The following is a 14,928-nucleotide window of genomic DNA, read 5'->3' on the forward strand; positions in this document are numbered from 1 at the left end:
TCAGTAAATTGTTCAAACAGGTCTGGTTTCAACTGGTGGTATCAGTAAACACTTGAATGCCACAATATTAATTTTAATTCTCTTCCTCCTCATCCCCAAGGCAGTTTAATATCAACAAAACACCCACGTTCTGCACTTCAGCAAACATGGTTGATACTCAAGTGCCACACAGCCCCTCTCCCCCTGCCTTTCATAGAATCCCAGAATGTCAGGATGGAAGGGACTTCCAGGATCATCTGCTCCAACCCTTCTCATATTATTGTTTACATGAGAGGTCTCAGCACCCCACTGAGCTGAGACTTAAAATATTCCAAAGTAGGGGAATCCACCACTTCTCCTGGGAGACCATTCCAATGTCTGACTGTCCTCAGAGTCAAAAATTTTCCTCGTGTTCAAAGGGAATCTCCCCAGGTGCAACTTGTGCCCATTGCCCCTTGTCTTGTCCAGGGAGGACAGGGAGTCTCCATCTTCTTTGTAGTTGCCCTATAAGTACTGGAACATCATAATAAGGTCTCCCCTAAGCCTTTTTCTTCTTGAGCCTGAATAGACTGAGTTTTCTCAGCCTCTCCTCATGGTGCTCCAGTCCTCTGATCATCCTCATGGCTCTTCTCTGGACCCTCTCCAACCTGTCTGCATCTTTTTTGGTACAGCAGGGATCAAAACTGGATGCAGTACTCCAAGTGTGGTCTGACAAGCACTGTCCAGAGTGGGATGACTTCTTTGGCTCTGCTGGTGATGCCCTTGTTGATGCAGCCCAGCATCCTGTTGGTTTCTTTGCTGCTACAGCACACTGTTGGCTCACGTTGAGCCTGTTGTCCACCAAGACCCACAGGTCCTGTTCCACAAGGCTGCTCTCTAGCCAAGTGGATCCCAGTCTGAGCTGCACTCTTGGGTTATGTGTTCCCAGGTGCAAGACCCTGCACTTCTCTGCTCTGGTGAGGCCACAGCTTGAGTCCTGTGCCCAGTTCTGGGACCCTCAGCTCAGGAAGGAGATTGAGGTGCTGGAGCAGGTCCAGAGAAGAGCAAGGAGGCTGTGAAGGGATCCAGCACAAGTCCTGTGAGGAGAGGCTGAGGGAGCTGGGGGTGTTCAGCCTGGAGAAGAGGAGGCTCAGGGGAGACCTCATCATTCTCTACAACTCCCTGAAAGGAGGTTGGAGCCAGGGGGGGGTTGGGCTCTTTTCCCAGGCAACTCTCAGCAAGACAAGAGGACACGGTTTCAAGTTGTGCCAGGGGAGGTTTAGGTTGGAGATTGGAAAGAATTTCTGTATGGAGAGGGAGATCAGATTGGAATGGGCTGCCCAGGGAAGTAGTGGATTCTCCGTGTCTGGAGATATTTCAAAAGAGACTGGATGTGGCACTGAGTGCCATGGGCTGGGAACTGCAGCAGTAGTGGATCAAGGGTTGGACTTGATGATCTCTGAGGTCCCTTCCAACCCAGCCGATTCTATGATTCTCTACAATGAATCTCATAAAGCTCCTGTTAGCCCACTTGGTCTAAGTCACCTTGGAGGGTTGCTCTCCTCTGGGGTGTCAACCTTTCCACTCATCTTGAACTCCATCTGTGTGGTCTTGATCCCAACATCCAGGTTGCCCTCCCATTCCATCAGGCTCTGGATGAAGTGTCCATAATGTCATCTGTACCCAGTTGTTAACAGCTGCCTAAGACAACATGTAGCAGCTGGGTACTCAGCACAGAGGAATATGAGATCTGTGCATCTCAACACCCACCCAGCAAGCCCCTGCACAAGCCAAGGTTACCACTCCACTAACCACACGGGGTATTTACTAGACCAGAAGCTTTGAAGTTGCTCTACCAACTCTAAAAGAAATTCTTTTTAGGCCAATGGAACCACAGCCTTTGCATCTATTTACCATTAAATTCCAGTGAGATCAGCTGTGTAAAATTCACCTTGTTTTTAATTTGCAATTTTATTCACTTGAAGCCATGAAAGCTCCAAGCATCAGAATGTCAGCAGACACGAAATCAAGTGAGTCAACACAACGCTTGGGAGATTAAAGAGTTTCAAACTTGCAAGAAAAATCAAAACCAGATGGTATACTTCAAGTTAGGTGTCATGAATCAAAGTGTGGTGTGGATACTTACAGAATGAAACAACATACAGTGTCCTATCCGGGACTGGATATCCTCAGGTCCAGCATTACAGGAATCCTCTCTCAAAAGTTTCCATGTCTGACACTGACAGTCAAAAGCAAACAATCCACTGAATTGTGGTTCACTGGCTCTGCTGTCATCAACACTGCCATTGCAGGTCAGAATTCTGCCTCCAAAGGTATAGATCATGTGTTTTTCAGAATCCATACACATCTGAAAGAACAAGATGAGTAGTTTTAAGCCAGCACACTAAGACTTGAATACACAAAGATTTAAGATTAAACATCCCTCCCTTGCAAGTGACACCTAGTGAGACAGTACTCTGCACAGCTCCTGAACCTCTAATGAACAGAAAAGAATACGTGTGTCTTCACAGTTGACAGGTATTAATCTCAGAAAACAGTTCTTTATTTAAAGTGTGAGTTGTAATTTTAACTTGTCTATTTAATAGGAAGAAAAAGTAAGAGGCTACATGCACTTCTCAACACATAAAAACTTCCCTCTAGCTGCTGATTTTAGGGACAGACATCCAGATCCACAGCCAGTTCTGTCAGGAAGCTAAAAGAATATCACCTTGGACAATGACTGTGCAAGGGAAAAATTCCAAATCACTGCTCATTTACTGATCACCATTCAACTCAAAACCTGCGTGTGATTCCTGAGATTCCATCCCAAGAATGTATTTACTGTTACCCCCATTACTTCCACGTAAATCAGGACTTTAACCTGGCCAAGGATGTTTGATGAGGCTTCAGCAGAAATATGTTTAGCACCAAAGCCTGCATTTAAGTTATGGCACAAGAAATTCATTGCAGCAGAAATGAAACACAACTCCCCAACTCCAGGTGATGTTTTCAGACACCACACAACACAGAGGGTTACAGAACACCAGTGGAAAAAAAAAAAAAAAGACAAAAAAAAACCCCAGACAAGATTACAGTAAGGTAATAGATGCTACTTAGCAAAACACTTCTAGTGCAGCACATTTTTGTGAAGGTTAAACAAAAAGTGCTATCACAGTAGGTACTGAGGGAGAGAAGAGAAAGAGCTGCAGACTGATAGAGAATTCAGGGAGGACATTCTTGCCTAAGAGACAGCAGGGGGAAAGAGAAAGAAACAATTTCAGAAGCAGGAAAACAGAGTAGCAAGAGTAGCCTTGCCAGCTGACAATTTACTTTTGCCTTCTCCCCAACACCTGGGAGACCAGCATTTGTTATTAATAGAAACAGAAAGACTGATTGGATTTTGTTCTGCAGACAACGCGGATCTTTAATTTTCGGTGTCAGCAGAAACACATATTGTGCTGGCAAACAACAGCTTTGGTTACAAAACAGCTATTACCAATAAAAGCAGTTCTTGGGCTGCTTTAAAACCGAGTACTGATGTGCTGTTTCTTGGCTATGCTTTATAAAAGTCAATTAGGAACAAATTACCTTTTTCAAGTACACAGAAGTCATTAAAAACACAAGTAAAAAAAGTATTCAGTTTGAACATACTGGCAATGCTTTTTAAAGGATTAGGAGCCACTCCTCCAAGGTATCTCAATCTCCACAAAGCAAGCACATCCTACAAATTTTAAAAAATAACCAATTTTGAAAGAATCCTGATCCTGTTGGCCTCATTTCAGTCCCCTGCTTACAGTGTTCTTCCAAAGGTACCATACACAGCTTTGCAAGTTGTTCCCCAATGCCCTCTGAGGAGGCAGATCTGCAAACCCAGCTCAACGAGCCTGATTAAAACCAGCAGAACTGTGCTTTGAGCTTTAATAAAATGTCTTAATAAAACGAATTGGTTTGTAAAGGTTTTTACAATCCTTCTGACTCAACTTTTATGAGAATTCCAGTAATCAGTGGCATTAGGCAAAAATGCTGTTAGAATATAACTGAGTGCTGATCACAGCCTTCCTCGTCACCTGGCACAGCCCTTCTAAACCCCAGGAGTGCTACAATCAGGATTGAGTCCCAAACACTGAATATCTGGACTAAGAGTGTTGCTGACCTGATGATCAAACACCAGCTTTGGACCTCCATCTGCTGCTGTGTCTTCACTGAGTAACATCCATGTGTTTGTGTCAATGTCATAGCGATAGAAGTCACTTTTCAGAGATTTGCTGTTCCTCACAGAGGAATCCAGGTAGCGTCCCAGCGTGTAGATTTGCCTCCTCTGAATGTCAATGCACATCTTGTGACAAGATCTGGCACTAGGACCACTCTAAATAAAGAAAAAAGAACCAGAAAAAGAACAAAAAATCATCATCTTGTTCCAGGTAGACCGCTGCACACTCACCAGGGGAAATAAGTATATAAAGAAACTGAAAATGATTTGAAAAGTCAAGGTCTGCTTGCAATCAGATAAATACAGGGTTAATATATAATTATCCATTTAACAGGACATTCCATAACTTCTTTGTCCTTTAGAAAGACACCAGCAAAAAGCTAAACACATTTTTTTACAAACTTATGACTTGAAGCTTTTTTTTTGTAAGGTTCCTTAGAAAACAGCCTGTTTCCTCCAGAAGTGATTCTCAGAGGTATGTGAAAGCTACTTGATCTTTTAAAATAACAGAAGTTGATGCACATGAGAGGCAAACTGATGTGTCACAGCCTATAAATAACTACATAGGAAGAAAATGAAGATGTGCACTGTTACAAGAGCCTCTCTTTTATTAATAGGCTGTTTTCTAACAGATCATAATCAGACACTCCCACAAGCAATCATACTCCTAATGGGTATTTGAAGGTAACAAAAGCACTCCCTGTCCTTCACAAACAGATATGGCCATTCCAGCCTCCAACTACAACAAAGTTTCCCACGGTAAGTAAAACTGTTGTGAGTGATGCTCTTCAAGAGAAAGACAGAGGGCCCCTGTCAATCTGTTATGTGCTTATCCATCCAGGAGTGCTCAACTTAAACCAGAGAGTGATTTATTTAGTGACATTACGATGATGCAGTAGCCTCTCTGCTTCCCAAACCTAATTTTGAGAGCCTTTGTACACTCATCTTGAAGCATGAAAGTAATTTTCCTGTACTCCAAAATACTAGAAAGCAAGATGTGCAAAGCCTTATTTGAAAAATATTGATGGAAAAAAGAGGGGGGGAAACACAATATCAGGTTCATATATAAATTCTATAGTTTATTTGGCCTTAGTTGGACTAAATGATCTTTAGTGGTGGGTCATCAGGAACAGGATAATAGGGTTAGGATGAGGTTGGACTCCATAATCTTGAAGGTCTTTTCCAGCCAGAGCAATTCCATCATTCTATGATCTCTCAAGGTCCCTTCCAACCCCTAACGTTGTGTGATTCTTTGATTAGTTTGTGTAATTTTGACACTTAATAAATGAAGATGCCAGAACAAGGCTGGCTAAATAAATTCTGAAGTCTGGAAACCAACATGAAAACAGGTAAGATTTCAAGTGACAAAAAAGGTAAGATGTGAAGAGGATTGAAGTATGAAATTAAAAAAAAAAATCTATTAAAACCTACTGAAAAATAAAGATTGGGCAAAGATGTAACAAAAATCACCATTTGCTAAGACTTAGTTAAAAAGAAGTTGTCATATCACACCAAATAATGAGCATATTTGCTCATTGTAAATTCTGTAAATAATGCCCTTACAGAAAACAAATGTACTCCTTCATGTAAAAACTTAACTGAAATAATTACAGAAATTTAAAATGCCCTGATGGAATATATTGCATTATAATGGATAAAATATAACAGGAAACATCTTTGTAGTCTTTACTGTTCATGTTAAAGAAACTGATTTCTTGATTTAAAAACAATTACAGGCAACAATAGTAACAAATGACAACCTGAAGAGGTGAGCTGAGTTGCTCATATTTACTAAGTAGGAAGTATTATATCATCAATGATTACAGCTTTTAGGATTAGTTACTTCATAGTAATTAAGATAATTTTATCTTCTAAAAAATACTGAAAAAAATACAAAATATTAAGGTAAAATCCTAAAATGCAGCAGGAGTTTATTCATTGCCTCTGGCCATATGGAAGAAGCTGACAGAGAAGGCAGCAACATGCTTCACCTTGTTCCTAGAAAACACAAACCAGCATCTTCCATATGACCCAGTTTCAAACACAAAGGGCAGTTTCTTTGCATGAGAAGTACCAATGTGTGTATTCACAAAGATTGCCCCTGATTCACAGGGCAGCAACCTCAGCAGACAAAATCCATCTCTAGTTATGCAGCTGGGACACTTAAGGATATGTCACTGGTCCCCTGCCAAAGAGCACATATTTGCCTTGGCAAAAACGTAAAGACCTACCTGTGTTTCCTGACTCTCCCCTCTCTTTTCCAGACCTTTGCAGTTCTTTAATTGAATCCACTGATTTAAGTACCTTCCCCCACTCCTTCATCTCTATATACACTCTGTGGGCCAAAGTAAATCCTACCAAATCTGCTCAAATAATGTCTTTGGCACTTTCAGGCAGAGATCTCCAATTTAGCAATTTCCAGACCCTGAAGAGCTGCATCATCTACTGAAATTTGTCTGAGCTCAGCCTGAGATACTTGGCACCTACAGTACTAAGTGTAAAATATACACATTTCATCTCCTAAGACTATGGTAGAATGAGAAAATTCAAGAAAAATATCTTCATTTTTGCACTATGTGCTGGTCAGGTTGCTCACAGCAGTATCTTTTTAAAGGGCTACTGAAAGTTTTGATCTTTTCATCTACATAGGCACAGAAACTTCAAGTTCTTAAGTGAACTTGAGCTCCACCAAACTGCAGAGCATGCCATGCCATGAACTCTCTTGTAATAAACTTCCTCCAATTCATAATCTTTTCTCAAAGAAAAGTGGATTTGTTCCTGCACAGCACTCTCAAGATCTCTTGGAACTGCCTAAGGTTTCCAATTTAGTCTACATGTTTAACAATAAAACCAAATAACCCCAGTAACAGTGGTACACACTGGTTTGACATGTGAGGTCAGAAGAAGGGAAAGGCCTAAACTTGGGTTGACTTGAGAGCCGCTCAACCTGACCATGGAAGTCCTTGGAGTGTATATACACCTCAGAGAGGGACACAAATTCTATTTACAACCACAGAAATGAGCAGACACTTAACAAAATACTTCAAGGCACATGTGGTTAAGTGAAGCAAGAGCCTGTGGGTGGTTGTGAATGTTCATCCCAAGACTTGTACTTCATGCAGAAACAACAGCCAGCCTCTTGTTCAAACAAAGAACACACTGCCACAACTTGTCATGGGGCAAGTGACCAACCAACAAAGGGGAGAGAGCCTGTTGATTCCAGAAGTGTTGAAAGAACCTGACCCCTTTTAAGCAACAAGTGGGAAAACCTGACCACAACAAGCATGACTCTTAAATCTACAGCAGTAGAGATCAAGTCCTGTTAGAGAGCAAGAAAACAACTTCTTGCTCCCTGCTGATAGGATGTAGGTTGGTTGACAATCCAGAAGTCAGCATCCCAAGATGAGTGAATCTTAGAGATCTCTATATCTCACTCAAATTTATCACCAATGATACTTTTTGCATGCCTGTAGTTTATCTACTGTATTTGCTCTTCCTCTAAGCATACTGCCATGCCCAACCATATCTGAGCTAGAAAGAGTTCCACTTGCATGCTGATAACCACAAGAGATTACACAAGCCCCAGTCCTGAGCAGAGCAGAAGGCAAATCAGAGTTTTCAATCACCTGCCCTCGTGGTTATCTGAAATCACAACAAATCAGTGCAAGGCTGCTCATTAAGTACTTCTCTTCAGCTCCAGTTTCCCTGACCTGTCTTCAAACTTGTTAGCAGGTAGAATCTTACATTTTTGCAGATGGAAGTTTCAAGAACTGATGGAGTCATTTCAGAGAGGTATTAATTCCTAAAGAGAGCATGTCTCCAGTTAAACCAGACTCTAGTAAGTCACAAACCAGCAACTGCCCAAACTCTCTGAACAAACAACAGCTTTGGGGACCCTTTCCAGTTCTCATCAGGAAGCTCCTGGCACGCACACTACAGAAACCACACGTGAGAAGCTTGTGACTGGGCTAAGTTCTTATTCAGATGGCAAGCAACGTGTTAGCTGCCTTGGCCAGTCCTTGTGCCAAGGCTCTGATGGCAACAGTAAAGCATTAGCATATCACATTTCTAACCTACAGGACACCAAACAATACCAAAGATTACTAAAGCATGGGCACTGTTCGGTTTCTGTGGAACTCAGTAGGTGCCCACACAGAGCTAAGACCAACCTGAACAAAATGGCTCTCTGCCACCCAGCACCACCATACAATTAGCACAGCATAATAAAGGCTAAGACAGATTAAGCAGTATGAGCCATGGCCCTGTTTGAAACAAAATACCACGTTTCTATGCCCTACTCTAATTCCCTTCCTCAAACAGGTTGATCTTGATGCAATGTCTCTGGTCACTTAAAATACAGATAAATGCCCTGATGAGAGTGGGAGGGCAGAGAAAGGAAGAAAGGATGTACAGCTAGGAGGACCTAAGACAGGCTTTCAATCCTTTAAGCACTCAGGAGTGACCAAGGCCAAATAGGATTTTTTGGTTTCGTCAGTGCTACACGAAATTCAATTGTGCAATGCCAAGTGAATACACAGTATACTTTATGAAAAGCCTTCTCAACATGCTAAGCCACTTTATAAAATCTAATTAGAGCTTTCTTCATTTAACTTGCAAATGCCGAAAGCAATTATCCCACTTAAGGACTAACTTACAAAACGTTTTCAAAAAGCAACACAACAGCTCTGAGAGACAACACTGCCTCCTTAGAATAATTTATTTTGTTCCTATAGAAGAAAGGATTGGGACTCAACTCCTCAGGGTAGGGTCTGCTCAAATAACTGAGGATGCCAGAATCAGTATGCATCATCTGAACTGGCATACTCTGCTAAGGCATGAACATGATAGCTGGGATAGCTTTCATTTTTTTGTTTTGCTTTAAATAAATGTCCTATGAACCCACTTCAGTGCAAACAGGACTACAGGAAGCCAGTTCCACTCCTCATCCCACCCGAGTCAAACTGGGGGAGCTTGGCTTCTTTTAGTTGTCATAACCTCTTGCAAATACAGGGTTTTCAGTTGCAAGAAAATCTGTTTTTTTCAAGCTGATCCAGATGAAAAACCTCAGGAGCAAGCCTGGACCCCGTTCAAGAGTCAGGGAAATAAAAACAAAGAACAGCTGACTAATTCTCCCTTCTTGGTGCTGCAAAAGACTGAATGGAATGTGAACACTGCCTCCAGTATAAAGTTCAAAAATAAGCGTCATGAGGTAAATGCTCTTGTCCTAAAGCAAACTAGGACGAGGACATAAAAAGACACAAACAACCTACTTTGTTTCCAGCTCTGAGAGCAAGCTGTCATGCAACAAATAGTCCCTCCTGCCTACACACAACTTCAGAGATTAATTGCTCTCATTTCCCAGTTTCAGAGTATAATTCATTTCCTCCTCCACCCCCCACAAAGAAAAGAAAAAAAGTTCTCCACAAGCTTGAAAATGAAAGGAAATGTATATTATTCTCCACTAAGCTTGAAAATGAAAGATGTATATTATTCTTGGCATTCACTCAAGTCCGTATGATTTTTAAGATTAGAACTTGTCAGTGCTGTCTCTATGCCCATCTTCAGCTAATGCTCCCCAACCATTTATGCTGCAGTTCAAAACTCTTTGCTTTACTCTGAGAACTAAATTCAGCAGCAGAAACAACTGCAGCCATACACAGAATAAAACATTGTCATCCCAGACAAGTTGCTCACAGAAAGTTGTTGGTTTTTTTTTTTTTTAAGTTTCTTTGCAAAACCCAGGGTGCTGGAAACCTACCGAAAAGAACTGAATTTGTCATTTTTTTCATGGTAGCATAGGATATTTGTCTTGCCCATCAGCCTCAGACACAAAGCAAAGTAAGAGGAAGCTGCTGAACTGTTTCTAATGCCCAGGCAATCACCAGCCAGATGCCAGGAGCACCAAGTCAGAGCAAGGTCTTCCACGTTCAGGCACAGAACACACGACAGCATCACATCTCAGCCAGAGCATCCCATCACAGGCACACTGCCATCTATCTGCAAGAGTTTCTTAAGTCTTCAGGACCCTCCCATAAATAGCATATCCCAGCTACTTATTTCTAATCTTTATGATGACAGAAATCAGTGCTCCATGTGTCATTTCTTGTCCAAGACTTGACAGGTCAAGCACTAGACTCAAAAATCTTTGAGTGTCACATGGGGTAAATGCAGCAAAGGATTAAACTGGGATCAGATGCTTCCAGGAGCTCAAGATGGGACTCCAGCTCCAAAAAAATAATCTGGATGCAGAATGTACACTGCATTCAATTACTCTGCAAATTTGCTTTAAGTAAAGCTTAAAGCATCATATGAAGCCAACAGGTCAACAACCACAGATTTCCACTCTAAGATATTCTTGCCTCTACTTATAAAAGATAACAGATATTCCAACTTACTTCTACATCTGTTGTACAAGCTATAAATAATATTCTTCTAGAGTATGCAAGTTAAGTACATTCTGCCAGTAAATATTTTGGGAAGCTTATTAAGTAGATGAGAATCTAGATAAGAATCATGATGCTTAAAACTCCCCAGCACCAGTACTGGAAAGCCAAGGGTCTACACAGTTTTTAACACAAAATAATTTAATGTCTTATGATAAACGTAAAGTTCAGATACCAAAAAGTTTCTGACAAGTATTTGCAAGTAATTGAACATTAAGAAGTCACCTAGCCAAAACTAAAACAAGGAAGATACCTTTCAGTCAGGCAGTTGACACAGTATTTGAGCTATGGCTAATCTGCTTACACGTACCCTGCTATAGCCATGCAACTGAAGAGATTTAGTTACCAAGTCCTTTCTGGGCATCTGACTCAGACATGATGGAGCAGATTAAAGTCAGAGGCAGCTTTTATCACGAAGTTTTGATCCATCTCTTTAAGGTGGGGAAAAAAAAATATAAACGGGATGAAGTTTTGGGGTTTTTTTCCTTCCTAAAAGGATCCACACGTTTCTCTCTGTTGATACTTCATGGCCTCAGGCTGAGCCTTCCCTGAAGAGACTTCCCCTGCTTAGACTAGAAGCAAAAAATAAATAGCCTGGTGTTCTATTTTTGAAAGGCAGTTCAATGAGCTTGTAAGTCAAATGATTAAGCTCAGAGATCATACAACATGATCCTTATAGCAGCAGTGGACTGGATTTGATGATCTACAGAGGGCTCATCCCTTTCAGTCCCTTCCTAAGACTTTACTCAGACTGTTTGCTCCATCCTTTCAGGATCAGTGGAGGTTCAGCAGGGCACAGAGGGCAGACTCAGTGCAGCACATGAACATTGCTAGGAAAAGGAAAGGATGCTTCATGTTCTATTCCCACAATGTTAACAATTAGGCTCCCAACAGGCCTGTTTGCAGAAACCACTAATTCCAGAGGATTTTCCCAAAGGAATGACCCAGCACATGCTCTACTGGCTTCTGATGAACCCTAATTAACACACCTCCCAAGAAATTAAGTGTGCCCTATGAACTGACTCCTAAATACCAAGATTCTGTCTTTGACAGCTGTGTTGCATGAGTTAACCTACAGCACAGGAACAACTTTGGCAACCCAAGCCCCTGTCACTGCCAGTGCAGGGAGCCACATTCCGGGGTCATTTCTGGGCTATGTGCTGTCACTTGGCTTGCTCTCACACCAAGGTATCATCAAGGCCTTCCAAGCAATGCATAACCCAGTGGATCTCATGTTGCAGTAAACCAAGGCATCCTATGACTAAGAGAATTTCTAAGCAAGCAAGTGGAAAAGGGGAGGGGGGGGAAAAAATCCCAGAGCTTCACTGTGTGAAGTAATTCTTTCATTTATGTCAAACTGGTTGTAGGAACTGGCATGAAGGTCTTGCCTAGGCTTTAGTTTTCAGTCAAAAAATACATCACCCAGCCTAAATGATTAAGCTTACAAACACAAACAAGAGAAGCACCAAAACAATGCCCTAATATAAGACAACCTTGCAGTGAAAGGACATCAATATTGTGCTATTTCTAACAAAAAGGGAACAATTTACCTGCAAAACAAGTGCTACTCACAGTGATGAAACCTGAATGAAGTTGTAGCTTCTTAAATTTTAACAAGTAAATTGTTGCTTTGTTACACATCAGCTGCCCAAGCTTTGCTTTCAGTAACACTGATGAAATATAACAGACAACCCACCACAGCACCAGAGCTTTCACCAGCTCTGAGAGATGGGCCCTTAGGACAACATCCCTCGTGTGCTGAATTTAACTAACCCTGTTAACAATTGCAGGATGTTGAATGAGGTCATTTTTTCATAAGTTCATGCTGTCCTCTCATTACCAGCAACAATGGCAGCAAAGGTCCAGCCAAGAGAGATTTTTCCACAGATGCAAACTGTTCAGCTCAGCTACAGCCACACTTGGAAACCAACAGGAGGAAAAATATTTAACTGGTCATTTGTGGATTGTTTAGCCACAAAGATGAGGATGCAGCAAGGCTAGAATTTTTGAAGTTTTTTTTTTTAATTAATTGTCCTCGAAAAGATGGTGATAGATAAGTATTAAATTTTAAATCTAAATCTTTTGACAGCCATAGGCTCTCAGATCTTTCTGAGAAATTGAAGACAGTCTTGAAAAGATGACAAAGAAGCATTTTGTACCCAGAGCTGTTATAATGTAATTTTTCCCATCAGGTTAACTCATGCCTATGGGATTGTCATCTCAGGGATACAGCACTAAGCACAGTTTAATGGAGGCTTCCTCTGTCAGCTGTTATAGTAACATGGCAAGAGAAAAAAATATATACCTAAAGAGAGTATTTTTGGCATTGAAAAAACAGAACTGTGGAGACTTCTTTTGAACTAAGTGACAGATGAGCAAAGACGTAGCTCCTAAAGATTTTGTTTGTATCTCCTTTCTTTCAGCTATTCTGAGAACATGATTTAGTTACCCAGCTGCAGGATCTGCATCAATTACCACTGGAAGTGCAGCACTCAGCTTGCCTCTGCTGTGTCATAGTTTCAGAAACAAAGCATCTTCAATTCTATACAGAGGAAAATGGGCCAAGAAACAGTGCAAGTATTCTCACTGGAGGTCTGTGAGGCATCGTGCCAAACCTTTTCCATGTAAGAAGAAGAGTAAGCATAAAGCATGGCAGCAACCACGTGTGGAGGAGCTTTTAAGGACAGAGCCCTGAAAGCAAAGCAATGCAAGGACCAAAATCCAACAACTCCTGAATCACTGTATCAGCAAAATCTCCATCACACACATGCCTTGGAAAAATCCATGGATTAAGTCCTATTCAAACTAAGCTCTTCCAGGCCTTAGAACTCAACCTATTGATGAATCCATTCTGCCAGTATATGCCCTTGAGACAGTCCAGAAAGCTTAAGTACTGATTACCTCCAAAACCTGGTAGGAGAAATACACTCATTATTAGCTACAAGGTCCACAAAAATCCAGTACATTTTCAAGTCTGTAATTGTCCAGACAATTTAGCTAAGGAGTTGCTTATGATACTCCTTGAGAATGCTTCACCTGTGTTACCACACTGGGATAACTGGTATTTCTTTAAAGATTTCTGTACTTGTACAGCTTGGGGAGTGTGAATGTAAGGCAAGTCTTTCAAAACCTAGATGAAAGAAGAGACCACTCTACTCCCAGTGCAAAGCTGACTGGTGTATGAAGCTACTTCCACCATGTTGGCAAGAAGATGAGCTCTCCTTCCACATTCTGCCCCCACATGCTCTCCTGTTTCTTTAAAAATACTTTTTTCCTTTCCAGGCATTCAGTGTGAAATGCAGGGTTTCAGGGATTCCAGCTGGCTTGTCTTACAGGTGCATATTCGTGTCTTTAAAATACCAAAGGATATAAATCAGCTTTCCTTATACCCATGCCCACTGTTTCACTAAATCCTTACATGAAAATTCTGTAATACTTTAAGCAGTTGAATAGTGTGTTATCTTCCCTGAGATGCAGTCACAGCCACCCCAGCAGGTCTGTGTACTGCCTCATCTGCAATTTACAGGCAACTGGATGATGCACTAACTCCTTAAAAAAGTCATGTAAGTAAAATAAAGCTGCATTCCAGATCAGAGCAGTCAGCTCATCATAAGCTAGATTTGAAGTGGTGATTTTTTATTGGAACATAAGCATGACAAATCAAGTATGCAGGATGCATTACCCCAAGGTGTAAAAGTGGTTTACAAGCTTCACCCCTTGCAACTGAAGGCTTTGTGATGGTCTGGATATCCACATATCATCTGAAGACTGGCAGGCACAAGCTCCAGGACTGCCAAAGTTTTGCAGCCTTCAGAACAGTGTGCAGAATGCACTTAAGTACTCCCTGCTCTAGGAAACTGACTTCAGTACCAATGTGTGGAGGAAAGGAACCTACACACACTGACACATCTGGTGTCACAGAATCACTGAGGCTGGAGAAAACCTCAAAGAGCATCAAGTCCAGCCTATACCTAACACAACCACACTGGTTAGACCATGGCATTGAGTGCCACATTCATCCTTTCCTTAAAACACCTCCAGGAATGGTGACTCCATCACTTCCCTGGGCAGTCCATTCCCATGCCTCATCACCCTCTCCATGAGGAAGTGCTCCCTGATATCCAACCTAAACCTCCCCTGGAGCAGCTTCAGGCCATTCCCTCTCCTCCTGTCATGAGTTGCCTGGGAGAAGAACTTAACCCCCACCTGACCACAACCTCCCTTCAGGTACTTGGAGAGAGTGATAAGGTCCCTCCTGAGTGTCCTCTTCTCCAGGATAAACACCCCCAGCTCCCTCAGCCTCTACTCATCAGACTT

The 14,928-nt window shown here is 41.7% G+C and overlaps 1 protein-coding gene across 1 annotated transcript in view; it reads right to left on the reverse strand.

The window, feature by feature from the left end:
* Window positions 1-14,928, reverse strand: part of MKLN1 (muskelin 1) — a 103,544-nt gene that overhangs the window by 29,342 nt on the left and 59,274 nt on the right. The window contains exons 10-11 of the mRNA XM_030469472.1: window positions 4,112-4,324; window positions 2,105-2,326 (exon numbers count right to left, since the gene is read on the reverse strand). Of these exons, the coding sequence (XP_030325332.1) occupies window positions 2,105-2,326; window positions 4,112-4,324 (435 nt within the window). The remainder of the gene's footprint in view (window positions 1-2,104; window positions 2,327-4,111; window positions 4,325-14,928) is intronic.

This window comes from Calypte anna, chromosome 1 (assembly GCF_003957555.1).
Source record: "Calypte anna isolate BGI_N300 chromosome 1, bCalAnn1_v1.p, whole genome shotgun sequence".
Lineage (NCBI taxonomy): Eukaryota > Metazoa > Chordata > Aves > Apodiformes > Trochilidae > Calypte > Calypte anna.